The sequence below is a fragment of the Heterodontus francisci genome, chromosome 5 (assembly GCF_036365525.1).
Source record: "Heterodontus francisci isolate sHetFra1 chromosome 5, sHetFra1.hap1, whole genome shotgun sequence".
NCBI classification, from domain to species: Eukaryota; Metazoa; Chordata; class Chondrichthyes; order Heterodontiformes; family Heterodontidae; genus Heterodontus; species Heterodontus francisci.
The window spans coordinates 193,753,867-193,777,889 of NC_090375.1; the positions used below are offsets into that span (position 1 = coordinate 193,753,867).

At 44.4% G+C, this 24,023-nt stretch overlaps 1 protein-coding gene across 3 annotated transcripts in view; it reads left to right on the forward strand.

Moving 5' to 3' along the window:
• mrpl13 (mitochondrial ribosomal protein L13) overlaps positions 1-24,023 on the forward strand; it is a 107,946-nt gene that overhangs the window by 56,758 nt on the left and 27,165 nt on the right. For 2 of the 3 annotated variants that reach the window (XM_068031001.1, XM_068030998.1), the window contains one exon: positions 4,062-4,183. In XM_068031001.1, the coding sequence (XP_067887102.1) occupies positions 4,062-4,183 (122 nt within the window). Of the gene's footprint in view, positions 1-4,061; positions 4,188-24,023 lie in introns of those variants that run through there. The other variant, XM_068031000.1, reaches the window with a different exon arrangement.

Consider the following 24,023-nt stretch of genomic DNA (forward strand, 5'->3'; position numbering starts at 1 on the left):
TTTTTAAAGAAAAATCCCTTTATTTTCTTAAATTATCTGCAGTCATTGAATTTTCCCACCATTTAACATATTAGCATTTGTTCCATATTTATGTTTGATATTTTTGGTGAGATTTTGCTACTGTTACCTGTCCAAACTAATTCAGAATAAGCTCAAGATCAATAAATCTCACTTTAGATGCAGTTCTCACCATGTGAACCATTTAAACAATCTGCCATTTTCTACTGGCAGGTAGACTTGCTCCTGTATCGTCTGCTGTAATAGCACAATGTCCTGCAATATAGTGTTTCTTCTTGCACTGATTAAATGTTTAAAAGAAATCTTTACTTGTGATGATTATTAACCTGCTTTAACTTGCATTTTATTTTATCATGCTGGTTAGTAAAAGACACACAGGTGTCTTACTGTCTTTGAGTGGCGCACAAAAATAAGGGGAACTGAGTAACTCTCAAGCAGCATGATTTTATTATTGTTTCATCGGATGTGAGCATCGCTGGCAAGGTCAGCATTTATTGCCCATCCCGAATTGCCCTTGAGAAGATGGTGGTGAGCTGCCTTCTTGAACCACTGCTGTCCATGTGGTACACCCACAGTGCTGTTAGGAAGGGAGTTCCAGATTTTTCACCCAGCCATAGTTAAGGAATGGCAATGTATTTCCAAGTCAGGATGGTGGGGAACTTGGAGATGGTGGTGGTCCCATGCGCCAGCTGCACTTCTCCTTCTAGGTGGTAGTGGTTGTGGGTTTGGAAGGAGCTGTCGAAGAAGGCATGGTGAGTTGATGCAGTGCATCTTGTAGATGGTACACACTGCTGCCACTGTGCATCGGTGGTGGAGGGAGTGAATGTTTGTGGATGGGGTGCCAATCAAGCCGGCTGCTTTGTCCTGGATGGTGTCAAACTTCCTGAGTGTTGTTGAAGCCACAGTCATCCAGGCAAGTGAGAGTATTCCATCACACTCCTGACTTGTGCCTTGCAGATGGTGGACAGGCTTTGGGGAGTCAGGACGTGAGTTACATCCTGTAGAATTCCAACCTCTGGTCTGCTCTTGTAGCTGGGTATGTGTATGGCTGGTCCAGTTAAGCTCCTGGTCAATGGTGTCGAAGGTGGCGGATTCATTGGTAATGCTGTTGAATGTCAAGGGGAGATGGTTAGAGTCTCTCTAGTTGGAGATGGTCATTGCTTGGTACTTCGGTGGCATGAATGTCACTTACCACTTATCAGCCCAGGCCTGAATGTTGTCCAGGTCTTGCAGCATGCGGACATGGACTGCTTCAGTGTCTGAGGAGTCGCAAATGGTACTGAATACTATGCAATCATCAGCGAACAACCCCACTTCTGACCTTATGATGGAAGGAAGATCAATGATGAAGCAGCTGAAGATGGGTCAGCCCAGAACACTGCCCTGAGGAACTCCTGCAAAGAAGTCCGTGGCTGAGATGATTGGGTTCCAACAACCACAGCTATCTTCCTTTGTGCTAGGTATGACCCCAACCAGTGGAGAGTTTTCCCCTTGATTTTCAGTGATTTCAATTTTACTAGGACTCCTTGATGCCACACTCGGTCAAATGCTTCCTTCATGTCAAGGACAGTCGCTCTCACTTCACGTCTAGAGTTCAGTTCCTTTATCCATGTTTGAACCAAGGCTATAATGTGGTCTGGGGCCGAGTTCCCCAGCAGACCCCAAACTAAGTGTCGGTGAGCAGGTTATTGCTGAGTAAGTGCCACTTGATAGCACTGTCAACGACACCTTCCATCACTCTGCTATTGAATGAGAGTAGGTGGTTGGGCAGTAACTGGCTAGATTAGATTTGTCCTGCTTTTTGTGCACAGGACATACCTGGGCAAGTTTCCACATTGTCGGGTAGATGCCAGTGTTGTAGCAGTACTGGAACAGCTAGGCTAGGGGTGCGGCTAGTTCTGGAGCACAAGTCTTCAGTACTACAGTCAGGATGTTGTCAGGGCCCATAGCCTTCGCCTTATCCAGTGCCTTCAGCTGTTTCTTAATATCATGTGGAGTGAATCAAATTGGCTGAAGATTAGCATCTGTAATGCTGGGCACCTCAGCAGACCGAGATGGATCATCCACTTGGCACTTCTGGCTGAAAATTGTTGCAAATGCTTCAGCCTTGTTTTTTGCACTGATGTGCTGGGCTCCCCCAAGATTGAGGATGGGGATGTCTGTGGAACCTCCTCCTCCGATTAGTCGTTTAATTGTCCACTGCTATTCACAAATAAATGTGGCAGGAGTACAGAGCTTTGATCTGATTCATTGGTCGTGACATAATAAATCTGGAATGAAAAGCTAGTATTAGTAATGGTTACCATGAAACTACTGAATTGTCATAAAAACCCATCTAGTTCACTCGTCCTTTAGGGAACAAAATCTGCCACCCTTACCAGTTTGGCCTACATGCGACTCCAGACCTACAGCTCCTGAAATTGTGTCTCAAGCCACTGTGTCTTAAGGGTGGTTAAGGATGGACAATGAATGCTGGCCTTGTCAGTGGCGCCCACGTCCTGTGATGAATTAAAAGAAGGGAAAAATATTGAACAAGATGTATTGTGGGTTAGTAAAAAAAATAACACAAGGTTCATTGTGCGGAGCTGCTTTTTTAAGTGACATGTACATCTGGAGATTTACGATTCAGCTACTAAAATTAGCCCATTTTATTTTGTGAAGCAGGCTTGGAGAAGCAAATATTAAGGCCACAACCAAAAATTAATGTCCACCATTATCCCAACTGCCTCTGCCTGTACTGCAATTCAAATAATAGACCCCACCGCTCAAAGTGAGCAGGCTCATATAAGTTTTTGGTTCTATGTGATTGTGTCACAAACAGTGACAAATGGAGGCTAATGTATTTTTTTTTATTCATTCATGGGATGTGGGCGTCGCTAATCCCTAATTGCCCTTGAGAAGGTGGTGGTGAGCTGCCTTCTTGAATCGTTGCAGTCCAGTTGGGGTAGGTACACCCACAGTGCTATTAGGAAGGGAGTTCCAGGATTTTGACCCAGCGACAGTGAAGGAATGGTGATATAATTCCAAGTCAGGATGGTGTGTGACTTGGAGGGGAACTTGCAGGTGGTGGTGTTCCCATGCATTTGCTGCCCTTGTCCTTCTAGTTGGTAGTGGTCGCGGGTTTGGAAGGTGCTGTCTAAGGAGCCTTGGTGCATTGCTGCAGTGCATCTTGTAGATGGTACACACTGCTGCCACTGTGCATCCGTGGTGGAAGGAGTGAATGTTTGTAGATGGGGTGCCAATCAAGCGGGCTGCTTTGTCCTGGATGGTGACAAGCTTCTTGAGTGTTGTTGGAGCTGCACCCATCCAGGCAAGTGGAGAGTATTCCATCACACTCCTGTCGATGGTGGACAGGCTTTGGGGAGTCAGGAGGTGAGTTACTCGCCTCAGGATTCCTAGCTTCTGACCTGCTCTTGTAGCCACGGTATTTATATGGCTACTCAAGTTCAGTTTCTGGTCAATGGTAGCCCCTAGAATGCTGATAGTGGGGGATTCAGCGATGGTAATGCCATTGAATGTCGAGGGGAGGTGGTTAGATTCTCTCTTGTTTGAGATGGTCATTGCCTGGCACTTGTGTGGCGCGAATGTTACTTGCCAATTATCAGCCCAAACCTGCATATTGTCCAGGTCTTGCTGCATTTCTACACGGACTGCTTCAGTATCTGAGGAGTGACGAATGGTGTTGAACATTGTGCAATCATCAGCGAACATCCCCACTTCTGACCTTATGATTGAAGGAAGGTCATTGATGAAGCAGCTGAAGATGGATGGGCCTCGGACACTACCCTGAGGAACCCCTGCAGTGATGTCCTGTTTGACTCCTAGTTGCTACAATAAATTCGGTGCTTGGCGCCCTTCCAACCAGCCTTTTCAATTCAAAGAAAACAGAAAATTACTTAATGTGCCTAAGATATTAGGTTTTAATTTAATATCCCTGCAGTTTGTATTGTATATTCTTCTTAGCTTGAAATCGGTATACCAAAAACCGAACATTTGCCCAAAACCTTTGGTAAATTTTTTCCCTTGCTTTTCTATTTCATAAGGTGATTCCAGATGAAATTCTTAAGAACCTGGTAGAAGAGCTTCCACAGCCACGACAAGTACCCAGAAGGCTGAATGAATATACTCAAGAGGAGATTGATGCCTTTCCTAGACTCTGGACACCGTAAGTAGAACGTACCCTTCATTTGATAGGCCAAAGTTGTCAATGTGCAAAGCAGCAGGACGAGTTGCTTTTAAACTATTTTCTTTCATTTAAGACTTTATATTGGGTTAGGTTCAGAACAATAAAACTCGACACTGAGTAATGAGCTGTGTATTTTCCAAACAGTAATTTCAGTCCAGCAGTGGATGGTGCTTTGTTTCAATTTCTACTTTACTGGGATTGTAAAGACTGATGATTTACAGCTCCGTTCCTAATCAGCTTTCCAACTGGAGATGAATTGCATCAGACAACTGTGTTCATGAATAAAAGTTTCATTCTCATTTTCTCTAAAGTTCACTGGTGTTCTAATACTGTCTTGGAAATTGTGCGAATTTAGCATTTGTTAGTGCAGAAAAGCCCTTTTCACACTGAATACAGCTGAGGAAACATCTGGAAGTGAATGGAGCATGAATTATAAGTCCAGACAATGAAGATGTACAGAATATATCATTCTTTCCCTGGAGTCACATCTGTTTGTGGTCCAGAACATAAAGTTAATATCTTTTACCAAAGTATTTATTAGTAGCTGGAAAACCATTGCTCCAAGATTTATTTTTCAAGTATTTTTGCCAGAGGAATAGGGAAGAAAAATGAACTGTAACTGTTGGAATATACCCCCTCTCCCTCTCTCTCTCTCTCACCCACCGTCTTCCTCTCTCTGCCCGCCTTGCGCCCGCCCTTTCTGCCCCCCTTGCGCCCGGCCTCTCTGCCCCCCTTGCGCCCGGCCTCTCTGCCCCCCTTGCGCCCGGCCTCTCTGCCCCCCTTGCGCCCGGCCTCTCTGCCCCCCTTGCGCCCGGCCTCTCTGCCCCCCTTGCGCCCGGCCTCTCTGCCCCCCTTGCGCCCGGCCTCTCTGCCCCCCTTGCGCCCGGCCTCTCTGCCCCCCTTGCGCCCGCCCTCTCTGCCCTCCTTGCGCCCGCCCTCTCTGCCCTCCTTGCGCCCGCCCTCTCTGCCCCCCTTGCGCCCGCCCTCTCTGCCCCCCTTGCGCCCGCCCTCTCTGCCCCCCTTGCGCCCGCCCTCTCTGCCCCCCTTGCGCCCGCCCTCTCTGCCCCCCTTGCGCCCGCCCTCTCTGCCCCCCTTGCGCCCGCCCTCTCTGCCCCCCTTGCGCCCGCCCTCTCTGCCCCCCTTGCGCCCGCCCTCTCTGCCCCCCCCTTGCGCCCGCCCTCTCTGCCCCCCCTTGCGCCCGCCCTCTCTGCCCCCCTTGCGCCCGCCCTCTCTGCCCCCCTTGCGCCCGCCCTCTCTGCCCCCCTGGCGCCCGCCCTCTCTGCCCCCCTGGCGCCCGCCCTCTCTGCCTCCCTGGCGCCCGCCCTCTCTGCCGCCCCCCCGTGCGCCCGCCCTCTCTGCCGCCCCCCCCGTGCGCCCGCCCTCTCTGCCGTCCCCCCCGCCAGTCCGCCCCCCCCACCCCCACCAGACCTCCCACCCCCCCCCCCCGCCAGAGCTCCCCCCCAAGACCTCCACCCCCCCCCTTCCCACCAGACCACTCCCCCATCTCCCGTCAGACCTCCTCCCCCTCCTGTCGGACCCCCCCTGATCCACCAGACTTCCCAATCCTTTTTCCCCCCCCCCCCCCACCACTTGCCAGACCTTCCCGCACTTTACCATTTAATCTCGATAGGTAGGGAGGCAACAGGATCTCATTAGATGGAGACACAAAACTGAGGATTGGAAATAGACAGCCACTGGCAGACATTAGAAGCGATAATCCAAGGTAGACAGACACAGACATGTGTACAAGAACATAAGAGGCTATTGTGACGGTAGGGAAATATAATATAGTGGAGCTATCAAAAACATAGCTGAATCAGAGGAAGATAATGAATATAACATTCAGGGTTATGGAGTGTCTAGAAAGGACCAAGTGGATAGAATAATGGAATCTGTTATCGGAAGTAAACTTGAGGATCATCCGTAGCAGAAGAACCTATTAACAGCAGTCAGGAGGGAAAGATGCTGCATGACCAACATCTTCAACAAAATGGCAAACAAAAGTAAACATGTTAAGCCCTAAGATCTGGTGTACCTCAACTTCCAAAAGGCTTTTGATAAAGGCTATTAATAATTCAGAGCTGTGGGGGTTCAGAATAAACACTCAAAATGAATAAGAAATTGGCTGATGGGTAGGAAAGCTTGTGTTTTCTGACCAAGAAAGAAGGGATCCAAGAGGTGATCGTATAGCGGTATAAAATTATTGAGGGCTGTAGAAAAAGTTAACCAGAATATTACTTTGAATTAAACTCGGGGAATAGAACTGGTGAACATAGAGTCGACCTGGTAAAGGATAATTTTAGGACATATCTGGAAATTCGGCTTCACCCAAAGAGTGACCACCATCCAGATAGGGTCCTGGAGGCAAAAATTCCTGACATTTAAGAAACAATTGAATTCTAAAATAGGGAGAACACAAGGATCTCTCTGTATTGATTAATTCAAATTGGCCTTCCTTAATCTTATAATTTCCTATATATACCTATTATTAAGTTAGTTTTAGCCAAACTCACTTGAGAAGTCAATATTCAGTGCGGAAATTTTAAAGAGGTAGAGTGAACTTTCATTTGTTAAGATTCCTGAGCAGCTCTGCTGCCAGTTGTTTCAGTTAATGTTCTTGAAAGTAAGAAGCACTTAGGCAACTTTTAGATTCTGTGAATTGCAGCCCAATTATTTCTAGTTCATCTTTATTGTTCAGAAACACGTGTACCATTTCTTCTCATTCTTTCAAGCGTTGTTTTCGGCATTGGAATGTACAGGTTTATGGGTAGAGAGCGGGCAGAAGATTTGGGTTTGAATTGCTCTAGCAAAGAGACAGCATCGACCCGATGAGTCAAATGGCTGCCTCCTGTATTTCAAGCTTATATGGCTCAGTGTCCAATTGGATTAAAAAAAATTGGCTTAAGGACAGCAAGTTGCAGTAAATGATTGTTTTTCAGACTGGAGGATGGTTGACAGTGATGTTCCCCAAGGGTCAGTGCTGGGCCCACTGCTTTTTTTTTGCTATATATAAATGACTTGGATCTTGCAATACAGAGTAGAATCTCAAAATTTGTTGATGACACCAAACTTGGAGGTGTGACGAACAGTGAGGCTGATATGAACCGCCTACAACAGGACATAGATGGGCTAGCAGAGTGGGCAGACAAGTAGCAGATGGAATTTCATACGGACAAGTATGAGCTGATGCATTTTGGCAGAAGGAATAGGGAGAGGCAATATATACTTAATGGCACAATTCTAAAGAGTGTGCAGAAACAGAGGGACCGGGGATGTATGTGAACTCACCTTTGAAAATGGCAGGGCATATTGAGAGAGTGGTTAGCAAAGCATATGGGATCTTGGGCTTCATAAATAAAGGCATTAAGTACAAAAGCAGGAGGTTATGCTGAACCTTTACAAAGCTCTGGTTAAGCCCCAACTGGAGTACTGCGTCCAGTTCTGGTCACCACACTTCAGGAAGGATGTGAGGGTCCTTGAGTGGGTGCAGAGGAGATTTATCAGAATGGTTCCAGGGATGGAGGATTTTAGTTACATGGTTAGGTTGGAAAAGCTGGGGTTGTTCTCAAAACAGAGGAGATTGAGGGGAGATTTAAGAGAAGTGTACAAGATTATGACAGGCTTAGACAAGAAGAAACTATTCCCATTAACAAATGGTACAAGGACTAGGGGACACAAATTGAAAGTTTTGGACAAGAGCTGTAGGGGGAATATGAGCAAGAATTTTTTTACACAGCGAGTGGTGATGACCTGGAACTCGCTGCCCACAAGGGTGGTGGAAGTGGAAACAGTCAATGACTTCAAGAGGAAGTTGGGTGGCCACCTGAGAGAAATAGACTTGCAGTGCTACGGGGATTGAACCGAGGAGGGGAACTGACTGCATAGCTCCGTGGAGAGCTGGCATAGACTCGATGGGCCGAGTGGCCTCCTTCTGCGCCGTAGTGACTCTGATTCTATGTGGGTCTATATTTAATAAATTATATCATGCCGCAATCTTTTCTTTTGAGTAGTGTGATTGGCTGCGCAGCTATTGCAAAGTCCAGAGGTAAATTCCTGTCTCAAATCTGAATTTATGAAAATGGCTCATTCTATTGTCTGTTCAATCTGTCGTCTTGCTGATGAACTCCCAAAGTGTTTGAAAGGAACCAGGTGTTCAGTAGCAGAGCAGAAAGCTGGCTGTTCAAGTTTAATACAGTTAAATCTCATTGAGAACTGTACAGCAGTATCTTATTGAAAACCCACAATTTTCTAAGAATTCAAAACATGTGTATTGTTCGCACACTGTAAAGGCAAAAAGTAAACACAAGTTTTGTCAGATTAGAGGTTGCAAGGTTGCACTTTGCTGTCCAGATGTTTGATTAGGGTATTCATTATTTGCCAGAATAGAGCTGTTTCCACACCCTTTGAGTTGTTCAGAAAGCCTGTGTGTGTTTCACCTGGGCAAACACCACTCCTTAGCTTCTATTTTCACTATACTTGCAGCTTCTGACAGTCCCATTTTGAAAGCATTGCACCCCTCTTGATGTATCTTGTCTAAACAATTGCCATGCAGGCTCCCACCTGCCAAAAATGAGGCACATTTTCCTGGCCGGAAAAACATTTTTGCACATTAGCAGACAATGTTGGAACAAAGGAGCTATCTCTTGCTCCCATACAATACACAGAACGATCCCGGTCAAACCAGTCGGTCACATGACCACTCTGCTGACCAACTTGGGGAGTTTTAAATTGTAGAGACAGTTTTTGAACTGGCAGAAAGCTGTTTGCTCCTGGACTGAAAAAGACCTCCTCTGTTCATGTTTGAAAGAATATCGGGAATGTAGGACCAATCTGAAACGAGGAATTAAGAGGGCTAAAAGGGGTCATGAAATATCTTTAGCAAACAGGGTTAAGGAAAATCCCAAAGCCTTTTATTCATATATAAGGAGCAAGAGGGTAACTAGAGAAAGGATTGGCCCACTCAAGGACAAAGGAGGAAAGTTATGTGTGGAGTCAGAGAAAATGGGTGAGATTCTAAACGAGTACTTTGCATCGGTATTCACCGAGGAGAGGGACATGACGGATGTTGAGGTTAGGGACAGATGTTTGATTACTCTAGGTCAAGTCGGCATAAGGAGGGAGGAAGTGTTGGGTATTCTAAAAAGCATTAAGGTGGACAAGTCCCCAGGTCCGGATGGGATCTATCCCAAGTTACTGAGGGAAGCGAGAGAGGAAATAGCTGGGGCCTTAACAGATATCTTTGCAGCATCCTTAAACATCCGGGTGAGGTCCCGGAGGACTGGAGAATTGCTGATGTTGTCCCCTTGTTTAAGAAGGGTAGCAGGGATAATCCAGGTAATTATAGACCGGTGGGCTTGACGTCAGTAGGGAAGCTGCTGGAGAAGATACTGAGGGATAGGATCTATTCCCATTTGGAAGAAAATGGGCTTATCAGTGATAGGCAACATGGTTTTGTGCAGGGAAGGTCATGTCTTACCAACTTAATAGAATTCTTTGAGGAAGTGACAAAGTTGATTGATGAGGCTGTAGATGTCATATACATGGACTTCAGTAAGGCGTTTGATAAGGTTCCCCATGGTAGGCTGATAGAGAAAGTGAAGTCGCATGGGGTCCAGGGTGTACTAGCTAGATGGATAAAGAACTGGCTGGGCAACAGGAAACAGAGAGTAGCAGTGGAAGGGAGTTTCTCTAAATGGAGACGTGTGACCAGTGGTGTTCCACAGGGATCCGTGCTGGGACCACTGTTGTTTGTGATATACATAAATGATTTGGAGGAAAGTATAGGTGGTCTGATTAGCAAGTTTGCAGACGACACTAAGATTGGTGGAGTAGCAGATAGTGAAGGGGACTGTCAGAGAATACAGCAGAATATAGATAGATTGGAGAGTTGGGCAGAGAAATGGCAGATGCATGTTCAATCAGGGCAAATGCGAGGTGATGCATTTTGGAAGATCCAATTCAAGAGTGAACTATACAGTAAATGGAAACGTCCTGGGGAAAATTGATGTACAGAGAGATTTGGGTGTTCAGGTCCATTGTTCCCTGAAGGTGGCAACGCAGGTCGATAGAGTGGTCAAGAAGGCATACGGCATGCTTTCCTTCATCGGACGGGGTATTGAGTACAAGGGTTGGCAGATCATGTTACAGTTGTATAAGACTTTGGTTCGGCCACATTTGGAATACTGCGTGCAGTTCTGGTCGCCACATTACCAAAAGGATGTAGATGCTTTGGAGAGGGTGCAGAGGAGGTTCACCAGGATGTTACCTGGTATGGAGAGCGCTAGCTATGAAGAGAGGTTGAGTAGATTAGGATTATTTTCATTAGAAAGACGGAGGTTGAGGGGGGACCTGATTGAGGTGTACAAAATCATGAGAGGTATAGACAGGGTGGATAGCAAGAAGCTTTTTCCCAAAGTGGGGGATTCAATTACGAGGGGTCACGAGTTCAAAGTGAGAGGGGAAAAGTTTAGGGGGGATATGCGTGGAACGTTCTTTATGCAGAGGGTGGTGGGTGCCTGGAACACGTTGCCAGCGGAGGTGGTAGACGCGGGCACGATAGCGTCTTTTAAGATGTATCTAGACAGATACATGAATGGGCAGGAAGCAAAGAGATACAGACGCTTAGAAAATAGGCAACAGGTTTAGATAGAGGATCTGGATCGACGCAGGCTTGGAGGGCCGAAGGGCCTGTTCCTGTGCTGTAATTTTCTTTGTTCTTTGTTGTTGTCCCATGTCTTTCTCACGGAACTCCAAAACCCACTGAACCCCAATAAAGAGAAAAGTCTGCTACAGTGAACAAGGTTTAAGAAGAATACTGGGCCCCAAAGAAAAGCGAGACTATATCTTCAATCTAGGACTCTACAGCGAGCTCGTAACAAAAAACCCTCCTCAGATATTGCCTCAAACCTTTCCACTTTATTTTTCCTTCTCTTTTCCGTCCCTATCTGCATGTGTGTATCGCGTATACATGCCAGCGCGGGCGCGTCATGTATCCGTAGACGTTAAACGAATTAGAGTTTGTTTAATAAATTTCACTTTTCTTCTTTAAACCTAAGAAAGCTTGATGTGCTCGTTTCTTTGCCTTATAATTGGAAAGCAGTGAATAAGGATTTACCAAGGGGAGCTCAAAACACAGTATGTTTAAAAATAAAACCCTGTTACAGGAAGACCAGGTGAAAGCTGAAAGGGACCCTTAGACCTCTTTCTCACCTGGTTGTAACACAATGAACAGCTGCTATAATGAAATTAGATTGCAACAACTGCTCCTCCTCACCCCAGTAATTGCTTTTGATTGTCTGCATTCTTTTCTAAAGGCTCTGTCCCCAATCCCCTTCAAGCCTGCTATCATCGAGCAACTGCTATCGATCTCTCTACCATCAATCTCCAACCTCACTATCCTCTTTGAAGCCCTTGAGCACGTCATTGCCACTCAGCTCTGTGCTCATTATTTTCTCTTCAAAACTCTTTAATCCAGTTTCTGCCATGCCTGCCTGTAGCTCTGAGACTGCCCTGAAAGTCACCAGTGATATCCTTTTGTGACTTGTCATTTTCAACATTTATCCTGACGGCACTCCTACCAATCTCAACCCCCTTCAGCCCTGTGCTCCTGTACATACCCTTCCCTATCCTAACCAACATTGGCTGCCTTTGTATCCCCATGCCTTCAGCCATTTCAATCACATACTCGGTCATTATCCCTGAATTTCTCTGCCTCACTGCATCTCTACCCTGTTTTCAAGTGTCAGCCATGGCTCAGTGAGTAACACTCTTGCCTCTGAGTCAGAAGGTTGTGGGTTCTTTCAGTTGAGACGTTAAACTGAAGTCCCTCCAATGTTTTGTATTGGTTCATGTCAAGAGCTGGTTTTAAAATTTGTTACAATAACTGTGAAGCCTTACTAGTGTTAAGATATCCATCACTTTTGTCTCCAGTGCTTTTCATCTACTCACAACTTTAGCATGTCAAAGCGATGTGAAGCTTGGCTCTGCGGTTCGGAAAGGAGAGAAAGCCTAGCATCCCGAGTGTCTAATTTCAACTTGTTCTGGTGCAAGGAAATCTTGGGATACAGTTCAACAAGATCAGCTTTGACCTGCAAGTCAGAGAGACATCTGAGTATGAATCTAGAACAAATAAATAAAAGCAAAATACTGCAGATGCTGGAACTAAAAACAAAAAGTGCTGGAAATACTCAGCAGGTCTGGCAGCATCTGTTAACTCTGCTTCTCTGTCCACATGAATCTAGAGCAATTGGCTATACACCTCCCCCTGTTCCCATCCCTTCAGGTATCACTGGTTGAGACCTGCTGTGTAGGAGTTCAAGTGGTGGGGGAGAAGGCAACCTTGCCCCATGACATGTTGCTACCTCCTCAGGCACCAACCATAGAGATGGAACCCAGAGTCCGTGATAATCAGGTGAGCCAGTGCCAACCAATGTTAATCCCCATTGGGTGATCAACATCTATCATCAAGGTACAATCCAGGCGTCAGGGCCAATCCCTAGATTAAAACCCACATTAGTTAGTTTCAGTCAGGGTGTTGGTACGCTCCTCCATGCCAGTCATTGGGACCTGTGCTCATACGAGTGAACTCCAACACCAAGTTTGCTGATTTGTTGGTGCCATCCCATTGTTGCCAGCAGGCCAAAAAACACTGCCAAAGGCATTGACTGAAGGGCCACTTGTACAGGTTCTAATTTAAGAGACCTTCGGCTCAGTGGCATCTGTCAATGAGTCTCTTGTGCAGCACTGGGCACCTTTTGTGATGGGAAGTGACCTTCTGGAAAGTAACCTGGACCAGTTCTAGGTGGAAAATCTAGCTGCATCTTTGCCTCACTCTGCGGCAGTGCCAGATTGGTAATATTTTCCCAGGGTTGAGAACTCAGTCTCTTTCTTGTTCTTCTCTCTCCCAACGCTGCCTGTATTAACAGACCAGTTACCTTGTTCCCTAATTTGATGCACTGTCTTGCACCTGATGCCATAAATAGCTTGAGAGCCAGGCAATCTAGTGCATTCAAACCAGTTTATATGCCATAATGTATAAGGTGTGTACTATATTCCCCCGTTAAAGCATAATCCCCATTCTGTAAGGGAGGCATTGCTAATAGATGTTGGGATGGGGATGCATCATGGAGCACTCAGTACCTTTCTGTTTTTCCATCATTATAGCGCAGCAGATGCTGCTTGAGACAGGGAAACAAGAGGCCATCATGTAAAGAGGTTTAGCTGTGAAGGGTGCACAAACACTACAAATGTGTCAATATGGCTACAGACAGGAGCTGAAGCACGTATTTATGTCTGCACTCAGATCCTGGAGCCCACTGTCGGAGCCGAATATTGCACTTTGATCACTTCAGATTGATGAGATAGTAGGGACACGATGTCCACTCCAACCTGGAACTAGGCTCCAATGGAGAGGTCTTAGTCAGTTGGAGCTGGGGCTTCACCTTGTTCATACTGAATCCCACACACGTGAAGCACGCACAGCACAGCCTGAACTATGCTCAAGGTCTCCATAGGTTTTTAACAAAATATTTCACACTGTTATAACATTTTATAGCTAGCCAGTATATATATTTCACATTATCATTTTGTGCAATGGAATGTTTCAGTGCTTTCTTTCAAGGCTTGAAGATCCCCATTTGTTGCCTCTACAGGCAAAAAAGAACCTGAAAACTTGCTTAGAATGAATGTGTTAACAGGGCATTGTACGATTTGGTGTGTGCAAATGTAAAAGGACGTATTCCTGAAAATGATTGCATTCTTGTTAGTGAAGGAAGTTCAAGGCTTGGACCTAAAATTTGAACTTTACTCAAGGAGTCAGGAAACATACTTGTAGTAACTTTTCCCAGTGTCCATTTGTTCCCTTATAGAAATGATAAATTGTGTAAAATGGTATAACAAAGGCATAGTTAATTAAATACTTTAATCCTTTTTAGAACTCTGACTGATCAGACTGTAGGCTTCCCATAGGCACCATTGCTAATGTGTTGGAAGATTTATTGCCAGTGAGTCTGGGTTTTGCTACAGCTTAATTCTAAGAGCCATAAAGTTTAAAGTAATACATAAGTATTTGAAATGAAATGGATCTGTAGCTTTTTAAGTACCACAACTTACTACACAATAAATCTATTCTTGTACTCCATAGTGAAAATGTTGTTTAGTAAAGTAAACCTCATCTTAACCGAACAAACGCGCTACTGGCTCTACACAAATGTTCAATCTATTGCAAATAAGGTGTGGCTCTGAGCCAATCAAAGCTCCAGAAAATAAATGTGCCCTCAAAGTGTTTTATGTTTGCATTTTAAGGGAGTTGGGGAGGCTTCTGCAAATATTTTGCTGGAAATGTAAATGCTCCCACATGTCAGATTTTGCGTCTAATTCCTGAAATTGAAGGCGTCACAAATGTAATTCAAAGGTATAATTCAAGGGCAATTAGGGATGGGGAATAAATGCTGGCCTAGCTAGTGACACCCACATCCCATGAAAAAAATAAATTAAAAAAAAACTTTTGTTAGGAACTGATGCTCAACATGTTTGCAAACTCCAGAATAGCACAATTGTGGAGTGAAATGTGATTTAAAAAATACCATTAAAAAAATATACAGGCCGTATGGTTAAACAACGCACTTGGAGAAATATGTTGGAAAATTTTCTGTGCCAACACAATGAACCATTCTGCACACAAGTTTTATACTGTACCATTTAATGCTTCAGTTAAAGTCTGAATTGTCCCAACACTCTTGGAATTTTGTCTCGAGAACTTTTATTCAGTGAATGCCAACCTCTTTTCCAGACCACTGTATAATTTTCAATTGCTTCCTTTCAAGATACCTCTGTCACATTTTTGCTCAATGAACTTGTTTTCTCGTTCTTTTTAGAAAGAAGGTAAGGAAATGGATTTGCTCTACAATAATATTGTACTAATTTATACAATGATTGATGGAAAAACTCTGAATTTGAGTATTGCTATAAGAGCCAATTGTCATCATTTTCAAAAGTATAAAGATTAGTTGGGGATTGTACACTTTATCACCAATGGTATCTCAATTTCTCTTTCTCTCTCTCTTCATAACAAGTTTATTTTTGTAATCCTCTTTTTAGGATGGGGGAGTGCTGGTCACATTTATATTCTGAAAGACCACTTAGATAATGAAATAAAGTCAAAGCCAAAAGTGGCCAGAAATTCAGCAGCTTTTTTAGTGTAACAATAAATGACTGCAGCATGTAAGCTGCAGTATTTTGATTGGTAGGCTTACTGATAAGTCATAAACTTCCTGTCAGGACATCATAAATTATAATTACTGAGTCTAGCTGTGACTGGCAAAGATGTGCATGCCATGCAGGGTGAGAGAACAAGTACCTGAGTGTTGTTTAACCAGATATACATCCTGACCTGGTGGCCTTTAGCCATCATCTCAAATCCAATGTCCAATCGTGAAAAGGTGCATTGACTAAGTTCCTGGAATGTCCGTCAACAACAGTAGTTTTTGCCTTTCTACAGGGCTTTTCATGTGCAGGAAGATGTTCTAAAATGTTTAACTTTAGGAGTTCACTAACAGTGGAGCTTGAACAGGATGAAAATAGAGAAAAATGGAGAGAGTTGGGCGTTGGAGGCATTGAAGAGGTTTTAAAAGCAGAGAGGGAGGTGACAAGGTTGAGGGAGTGGCCTTGATATGAAAAGGACAGAGGGCTGAATTGGAAGTGCCACCACACAGCCCCCACGATATTTTGCGCAGGGGGGGCTGATTTAAATGAATGGGGCAGAGCGCCTGTCCTGATGACGTAGAGGGCTTTAAGCCCTTAACAGAGATTTAAATTTTTAAAGAGGCAGTATGCGTGATCTTTTTTAACAAATAATTAGGGTATGGAGGCCCTTCCCCAATCCCCACCATGGTCATTTCATTGCCCGATATTAACAACTTACCTTATTCCCTGCCCGAACATCCCTCTGCCCCCACCTCCAACCTTCTAACGTTTGCCCTTCAACCCCTTCCCACCATCCCCACAGCCAATAAAGTGTTTTCCCCACGCCTCCCGCACTGAAAATTTTATTCCTTCCGTCCTCCCTCACCTCGGAACTCCATACAGAGTTTCAAAGGCACGCGAGCTGTGTTTGGCAGCTGTAAAATCGGTGTGGGACAGCCGCCGCCTGCAGGTAAGTTAACTTACATGTTATTGTGCATTTAAATATTTAGATGAAGGCCCCGCTGCCATGCCACCGGTAATATTTGGTGGGCCATTCTCGATGTCGGGGGTCGGTGAAGGCGGGCCTCTCCCCGCAGAATTTTACAGGCCCCCACCCCCCCGCTACGACCCACTGCGTCGAGGGGCTGGTAAAATTCAGCCCAGAGAGTCAGTGAAGTCAGAGAAGAGGTGGTGAGACGAAGCTGGAAGTCAGTACTTCGCATTTGTCTTCAATTAATGTTGTTTGTCTACTGCATTGAATATTACATTTAAATACTCCTGACAGACTTGGCTACATGTTCTGATCCAACTGCACTCAGCTGTGTCAGCTGCCATTTTGCAGCCTTATAATCAGTTGCATATTCAAATCATTTATTTAAATCAGCAACAAAGACCCAGTTACTGACCCCTCCACTCCCCCATCCCTGTACAGTGCTCCATTCAGCACCTCTCCCCTGTCTGGCACTATGGCTATCATGGGTACTCTGTGTTTCCCATTTTTAATCCAATTACTTATCCAGCCCCAGCTTCTACCTTGGGTGTCAAAGTCTTTCAAAGTTCGATAATCTATCATAAGAATTTCCACAGTCTTATTTTATTCCCCTAGAGAGATCAAGAAGGCTCATCAAACACAACTTTCCCCTTCTAAATTGATGCTGTTGCTTATAAAGCTATGACTATGCAGATATTCCTCCAACCAACTCCTTAATATAACTCTAATTATTTACTTGGTGTTGGCATAGGGCTAGCGAAGCTGTAGTGACCTGGGTCCAGTTTGTTCACTTTTTAAAATAAGTGTAGGCACTAGGTCATCTTGTTTCAAATCCTGCAGAACATCTCCTGCACCCAATGAATCTTTCACTATTGTAACCAGTACTCAGCAAATTTCTTTCTTCATTTCGTTCAGCACGCTTGGATATATGCCATTTGGTCCAAGGTTCGCAGATCACTCTTTTCCACCATTCCCTACACTAATGACAATTATTTGACCCCGTTCCTCCACCCCCTCTCCCCCCCCCCCCCCCCCCCACCACACTAGAAATCTTGACTCCCCCCTTCCCCACCATTATCGTGGCTGCTTTCCCCAGAAGGGGAAGTGAAGGTGCAGGAGTGTCAGCCACTGCACTGAAGATTGCGGCAGGCCCATAGGATGCTGGGCAAGTTTATTTAAATGTATTCATTGTGCTACTTTACATATGCAAAGCCGGGTCCCATCGTCCAGCGGCGGGGGGACCACCACAGAGCCAAGCAGCAACAGCCAAGTTTGTGGCATCACAGATGGCTCTGCTGCACAGGAGGGGATGAAAAAGAGTGGGAGAGCCATACTGATAGGAGATTCAATTGTAAGGGGAACAGACAGGTGTTTCTGTGGCCGCAAACGAGACTCCAGGATGGTATGTTGCCTCTCTGTTGCCAGGGTCAAGGATGTCTCGGAGCGGCTGCAGGACATTCTGAAGGGGGATGGTGAACATTCAGAGGTCGTGGTACACATTGGTACCAACGACATAGGTAGAAAGAGGGATGAGGTCCTGCAACAAGAATTTAGGGAGCTAGGTAGCAGATTAAAAAGCAGGACCTCAAAGGTTGTAATCTCTGGATTACTCCCGGTGCCCGTGTGAGTGAGTATAGGAATAGGAGGATAGAGCAGATTAATGCGTGGCTGAGGAGTTGGTACAGGAGGGAGGGCTTTAGTTTCCTGGATCACTGGGTCTGTTTTTGGCAAAGGTGGGACATGTATAAGTTGGTCAGTTTGTACCTAAACCGGAACGGGGCCAACATCCTTTCTCCGAAGTTTGCTGGTGCTTTTGGGGGGTGTTTAAACTAATTTGGCAGGGGTATGGAATATAGAGTGGAGGTACAGTAGTGGGTGATGCACTGTCAAATATAGACAAGATACAGAGTCAGTCTGGAAGGCAGAGCAAATATAGACCTGTTAAGGCACAAGTGAAAAATGCAAGGCTGCTTTGCATCTATTTTAATGCAAGGAGTCTTACTAGTAAGGCAGATGCATTGAGGGCGTTTATTAGCACATGGCATTATGATATTATTGCTATCACAGAGACATGGTTGAGGGAGGGGCAGGACTGGCAGCTCAATATTTCAGGGTATAGAATCTTCAGGCCTGATGGGAGGGGGTAAAAGAGGAAGTGGCATTGCACTGTTGATCAAGGAGTCAATTACTGCAGTAATGAAGGATGATATCTTAGAAGGTTCCTCAAATGAGGCCATTTGGGTAGAACTTAAAAACAAAAAGGGGGCAATCACTTGGCTGGGAGTGTACTACAGACCTCCAAACAGGGAGAGATAGAGGAGCAAATATGTAGGCAAATCTCAGAGGTGTAAAAATAATAGGGTAATAATAGTAGGGGATTTCAACTTCTCTGATATCAACTGGGATAGTCTTAGTGCAAAAGGCTTAAAGGGGGTGGAATTCTTAAAATGCATACAGGAGAGCTTTTTGAGCCAGCATGTAGAAAGTCCTACAAGAGAAGGGGCAGTACTGGACCTAATCCTAGGGAATGAAGCCGGACAGTGGTAGAAGTGTCAGTGAGGGAGCATTTCGGGGATAGTGACCAAAACTCTGTAAGACTTAAGGTAGTTATGTAAAAGGACAGAGATGGACCGGAAATAAAGATACTGAATTGGGGGAAGGCTGATTTCAATATGATAAAACAGGATCTGACCAAAGTGGACTGGGAGCAGCTACTTGCAGGAAAGTCTACATCAGACCAGTGGGAGTCATTCAAAGAGGAAATATTGAGAGTTCAGAGCCAACATGTACCTGTTAAGGTGAAGGGTAGGACCAACAAGTCCAGTGAACCCTGGATGTCAAGGGATATAGAGTATTGGATCAGGATAAAAAAAGAGGCTTATGGCAGATTCAGAGCACTGAAAACAGCGGAGGCACGAGAGGAGTATAGAAAGTGTAGGGGGGTACTTAAAAAAAAAAGTCATTAGGAGAGCGAAGAGGGAACATGAAAAAACACTGGCGGGCAAGGTAAAGGAAAATCCTAAGGCTTTTTGTAAGTATATTAAGGGCAAGAGGATAACCAGGGAAAGAGTAGGGACCAAAGTGGCAATGTGTGTGTGGAGCTGAAGGACATAGGTGAGGTTTTAAATGATTACTTTTCATCTGTGTTCACTATGGAGAAGGACGAAGTAGGTGTAGAGATCAGGGAGGGGGATTGTGATATACTGAACAAATTAGCATTGAAAGGGAGGAGGTATTAGCTGTTTTAGTGGGCTTAAAAGTGGATAAGTCCCCAGGCCCAGATGAGAAGTATCCCAGGCTGTTATGTGAGGCAAGGGAGGAGATTGCAAGGGCTCTGACACAAATTTTCAAATCCTCTCTGGTCACAGGAGAGGTACCAGAGGATTAGAGGGTAGTGAATGTGGTACCATTATTCAAGAAGGGTATCAGGGATAAACCAGGTAATTACAGGCCGGTGAGTCTAACATCAGTGGTTGGGAAACTATTGGAAAGAATTCTGAGGGACAGGATTAATCTCCACTTGAAGAGGCAGGGATTAATCAGGGATAGTCAGCATGGCTTTGTCTGGTGGGGGGGGGGAGATCGTGTCTAACTAACTTGATTGAATTTTTCGAGGTGGTAACTAGATGTGTAGATGAGGGTAAAGCAGTTGATGTAGTCTACATGGACTTCAGTAAGGCTTTTGATAAGGTCCCGCATGGGAGATTGGTTAAGAAAGTAAGAGCCCATGGATCCAGGGCAATTTGGCAAATTGCTTCCAAAATTGGCTTAGTGGCAGGAGGCAGAGGGTATTGGTCGAGGGTTGTTTTTGCGAGTGGAAGCCTGTGACCATTGGTGTACCACAGGGATCGGTGCTGGGTCCCTTGCTGTTCGTAGTGTACATTAATGATTTAGATGTGAATACGGGAGGTATGATCAGTAAGTTCGCAGATGACACGAAAATTGGTGATGTCGTAAATAGTGAGGAGGAAAGCCTTGGATTACAGGACGATATAGATGGGCTGGTGAGATGGGCGGAGCAGTGAAAAATAGAATTTAATCCTGAGAAGTGTGAGGTGATGCATTTTGGGATGACTAACAAGGCAAGGGAATATACAGTGGTTGGTAGGACCTTAGGAAGTAAAGAGGGTCAGAGGGACTTTGGTGTACTTATCCATAGATCACTGAAGGCAGCAGCACAGGTAGATAAGGTGGTTAGGAAGGCATATGGGATACTTGCCTTTATAGCTAAAGCATACAATATAAGAGCAGGGAGGTTATGATGGAGCTGTATAAAACGCTAGTTAGGCCACAGCTGGAGCACTGTGTAAATTCTGGGCATCACACGACAGAAAGGATGTAATTGCACTGGAGAGGGTGCAGAGGAGATTCACCAGGATGTTGCCTGGGCTGGAGCATTTCAGCTATGCAGAGAGACTGAAAAGGCTAGGGTTGTTTTCCTTAGAGCAGAGAAGGCTGAGGGGAGATATGATTGAGGTGTACAAAATTATGAGGGGCATTGATAGGTTAGATAGAAAGCAACTTTTCCCCTTAGCAGAGGGGGGTCAATAACCAAGGGGCATAAATGGCAGGAGGTTTAGAGGGGATTTGAGGAAAGAAATTTTCACTGAGAGTGGTTGGAATCTGGAATGCACTGCCTGAAGAGGTGGTAGAGGCAGGAACCCTCACAACATTTAAGAAGTATTTAGATGAGTACTTGAAATGCCATAGCATACAAGGCTACGGGCCAAGTGCTGGAAAATGGGATTAGAATAGTTAGGTGCTCGATGGCCGGCACAGACACGATGGGCCGAAGGGCCTGTTTCTGTGCTGTATAACTCTGACTCTATGAAAGTCTCGTCGCCGCCAGGAAGATCGGGCCCAGTCCTCCCGCCGTCGGGCTCTGGGATGGGTCTCTGCCGGAACAATCTTCCTGCCTCCCCTACCACAGAGCCCGACATTAGGGGCCCTGTAAAATCCAGCCCAATGAGTGTAAACATTTGTTGAGACTTCAACTTTTCAGTGTGTTGTAATGAAGTATTAAAATCATACAGTGCAGAAGGCCCATCATGCCTGTACTGACACTTTCGAAAGAGCTATCTCATTATTCCCACTCCCTTGCCCTGCAAATATTTATTTTCAAGTATTTATCCAATTCCCTTTAGAATGTTATTATTGAATCCACTTTCCCACCCTTTCAGGCAGTGAGTTCAGATCTTAGCACGCTGTGTTAAAAAAATAAATCTCATCACCTCCAACCTTGGGTCTTTTGGCAAATATCTTAAATCTGTTTCCTCTGGTTACTGACCCTCCTGTCAGTGGAAAAAGTTTCTCTTTATTTACTCTATGAAAACCACTCATAATTTTGAATATCTCTATAATCTTTGCTCTATGAAGAACAATCCTAGGGAATGTATGCAGCATGATGAGATCACATTGATGGTAGAAGAGGCTTTAAATGATGTAACAAGTAGAAAAGAGGGGCCCTGTCATAAGAGGGCTTGGGAGCAGAGAGTGGGTAATGGGCCACACACAGTCAAGGATCATGATGACTGTTTTCTAGGAAAAAACCTCAGCAAGCGCACCAGTGCAGTCAAAGCCTTTACTATGGAGCAACTTAAACAGATTGTGTTGTAAAATTACACATTTAATTAAAATGCTGTTCTTTTAGTGTCAATAACTGACACCAGGCTAACAATTTCATATCTGTTTAACTGATTGGAAATTGCACATTGTTTTGTTCCGAGGGTACTTGTCCTGGTGGGAGCATAGTTTTATTTTTTGGATTTGGTTATATTTTTCAAAGAATTCCAGAATTAGATACTTTCTAAGAATGATATTTGACTTTATGCTGGATTCTTCCAAAGTATGTGCATTTTAGATACACCAGGTGAAATAAAGATAGTCAAGCTTATTGGGGTGATTGAAATCTGAAGTGCATAAGTACATAATCTAATGGAGTGCAGTTGTTTACAAACCCTCTGCGTATTAAATGAAATCTCCACAGAGAGAAGCATTTAACATCAATGCCTTTGGCTGTTATTCAAGAGTGAGTGAATGCCTGCGAGAAAACTGGCATTCATCTTGAAAAATGATGTGGCATTTGAGGATTGTGGCAGTTTTTGAAATCGGAGACTGGCAGCAATAAATTTTAAAAGAGTATGCAGTCGTACACAAAAACCTTCATCTGATGATTTGCTACTGCTGCGAGGCCCTGCTTCAGTCTGGGACCGCAGAAATCTCCACAGGCGCTTTCACAGAGACACTTCATTGTTGGGCAGAAGCCATGACTCTCACTGTAGGGGATAAAAGAGATTATTCGTGCTGATTGGTTGTCTCTCAAGATCGACTCCTTTGCTCCTATGAGGCACTTCAACCAGCCAAAAGACAGTAAAACTCCACTAGCTGCAAATTTAAATTGAATTTAAATGATTACGGCTGCAATTAGAAGACCGTCTCGCTAAATGGGAGTTGTTTTACCTTTTGAGCTGCTGGGGCACACAATGTGTATTTTGAGGTCCTGTTAATAGTTCATGAACATGCATCACTTACAGTGCTATTTTTAAATGGTTTTGGTTACAGTTGCTTGCTTTAAAGTCTCCAGAAATGTACATAACTCATCCCAAAAACATTGTACCTTACACCAGAAAAGCCATTTGATATTTATATAAAGGATGATAGTTTTATTAGTTTGTGATTATTGAAATGGAGGAGTACTATAGATTGGAATACAGTGATAATTATAAACTGAATAGAATTACCTGATATATTTATAAAGGACATGGAATTTTTCTGTGTTTCATTTAGCAATAAGAATTTTAAAGCATTTTCCAAATCTTCACTATCTTCACCTTAAAACACACCTCTTTGACTAAGCTTTTAAGCATCGCTTTAACATTTCCTCCTTTGCCTTGCTATGACCTAAGCGGGAGTAATGCACTGTTAATTCAGTCCCACGACTGCACAGGTCATAGCGTATTAGTAAAATTTCTCACCTACTGGAAAAATAGCCAAATTAAACGCTCTATTTGTCCCCTAGAATAAAGCACACCAAACCAGGTTTCTTTACACAACAACAAAAATAACTTTATTAATAAACTAAGTCTTAAACAATACTGAGATAACTACATATGTGAAAGGATTCTTTTCAAACTTCTTATTCTTCCTAACCCTCATGCGCGCACACACATACATTAAAAAAAAATGGTTAACTGGTTTTAAAAGGATGTTTTGGATTACAACTGTTTCTTAGGAATAATAAAATAACTGCGTTGTAACGTTCAAGATATTTCTGGGTTGGTGAGGTGTTCTTGAGTTGAATAGTCGGATGCCACTGGAAGTCTCTCCAGGTGAGGTTGATGAACAGTCTGTGATGGCGTTCACAGCACTTCGTCTGCAGCAGATATCACACAGATCTTTCAGCAGAGGGTATAGCAACAGGTCTACTTGAGTTTTGAAATAGCAGTCCAGCAATAGAAGCTTTCAGGATCTCCCAAAACATAATAGGCAACAGGAGTCATTCCTAAGAATCCCTCCTTTCAGAGACTGGAGGCAATAGGAATTTTCTACCTTTTAAAATGAGGGCTTCCTTTCAGCAAAGGAGCCTTTCTCCACAGAAATCAGCAAATCCTCTTTTCTTGAGTCTTTTCCTCTACGGGGTCTTTTTTC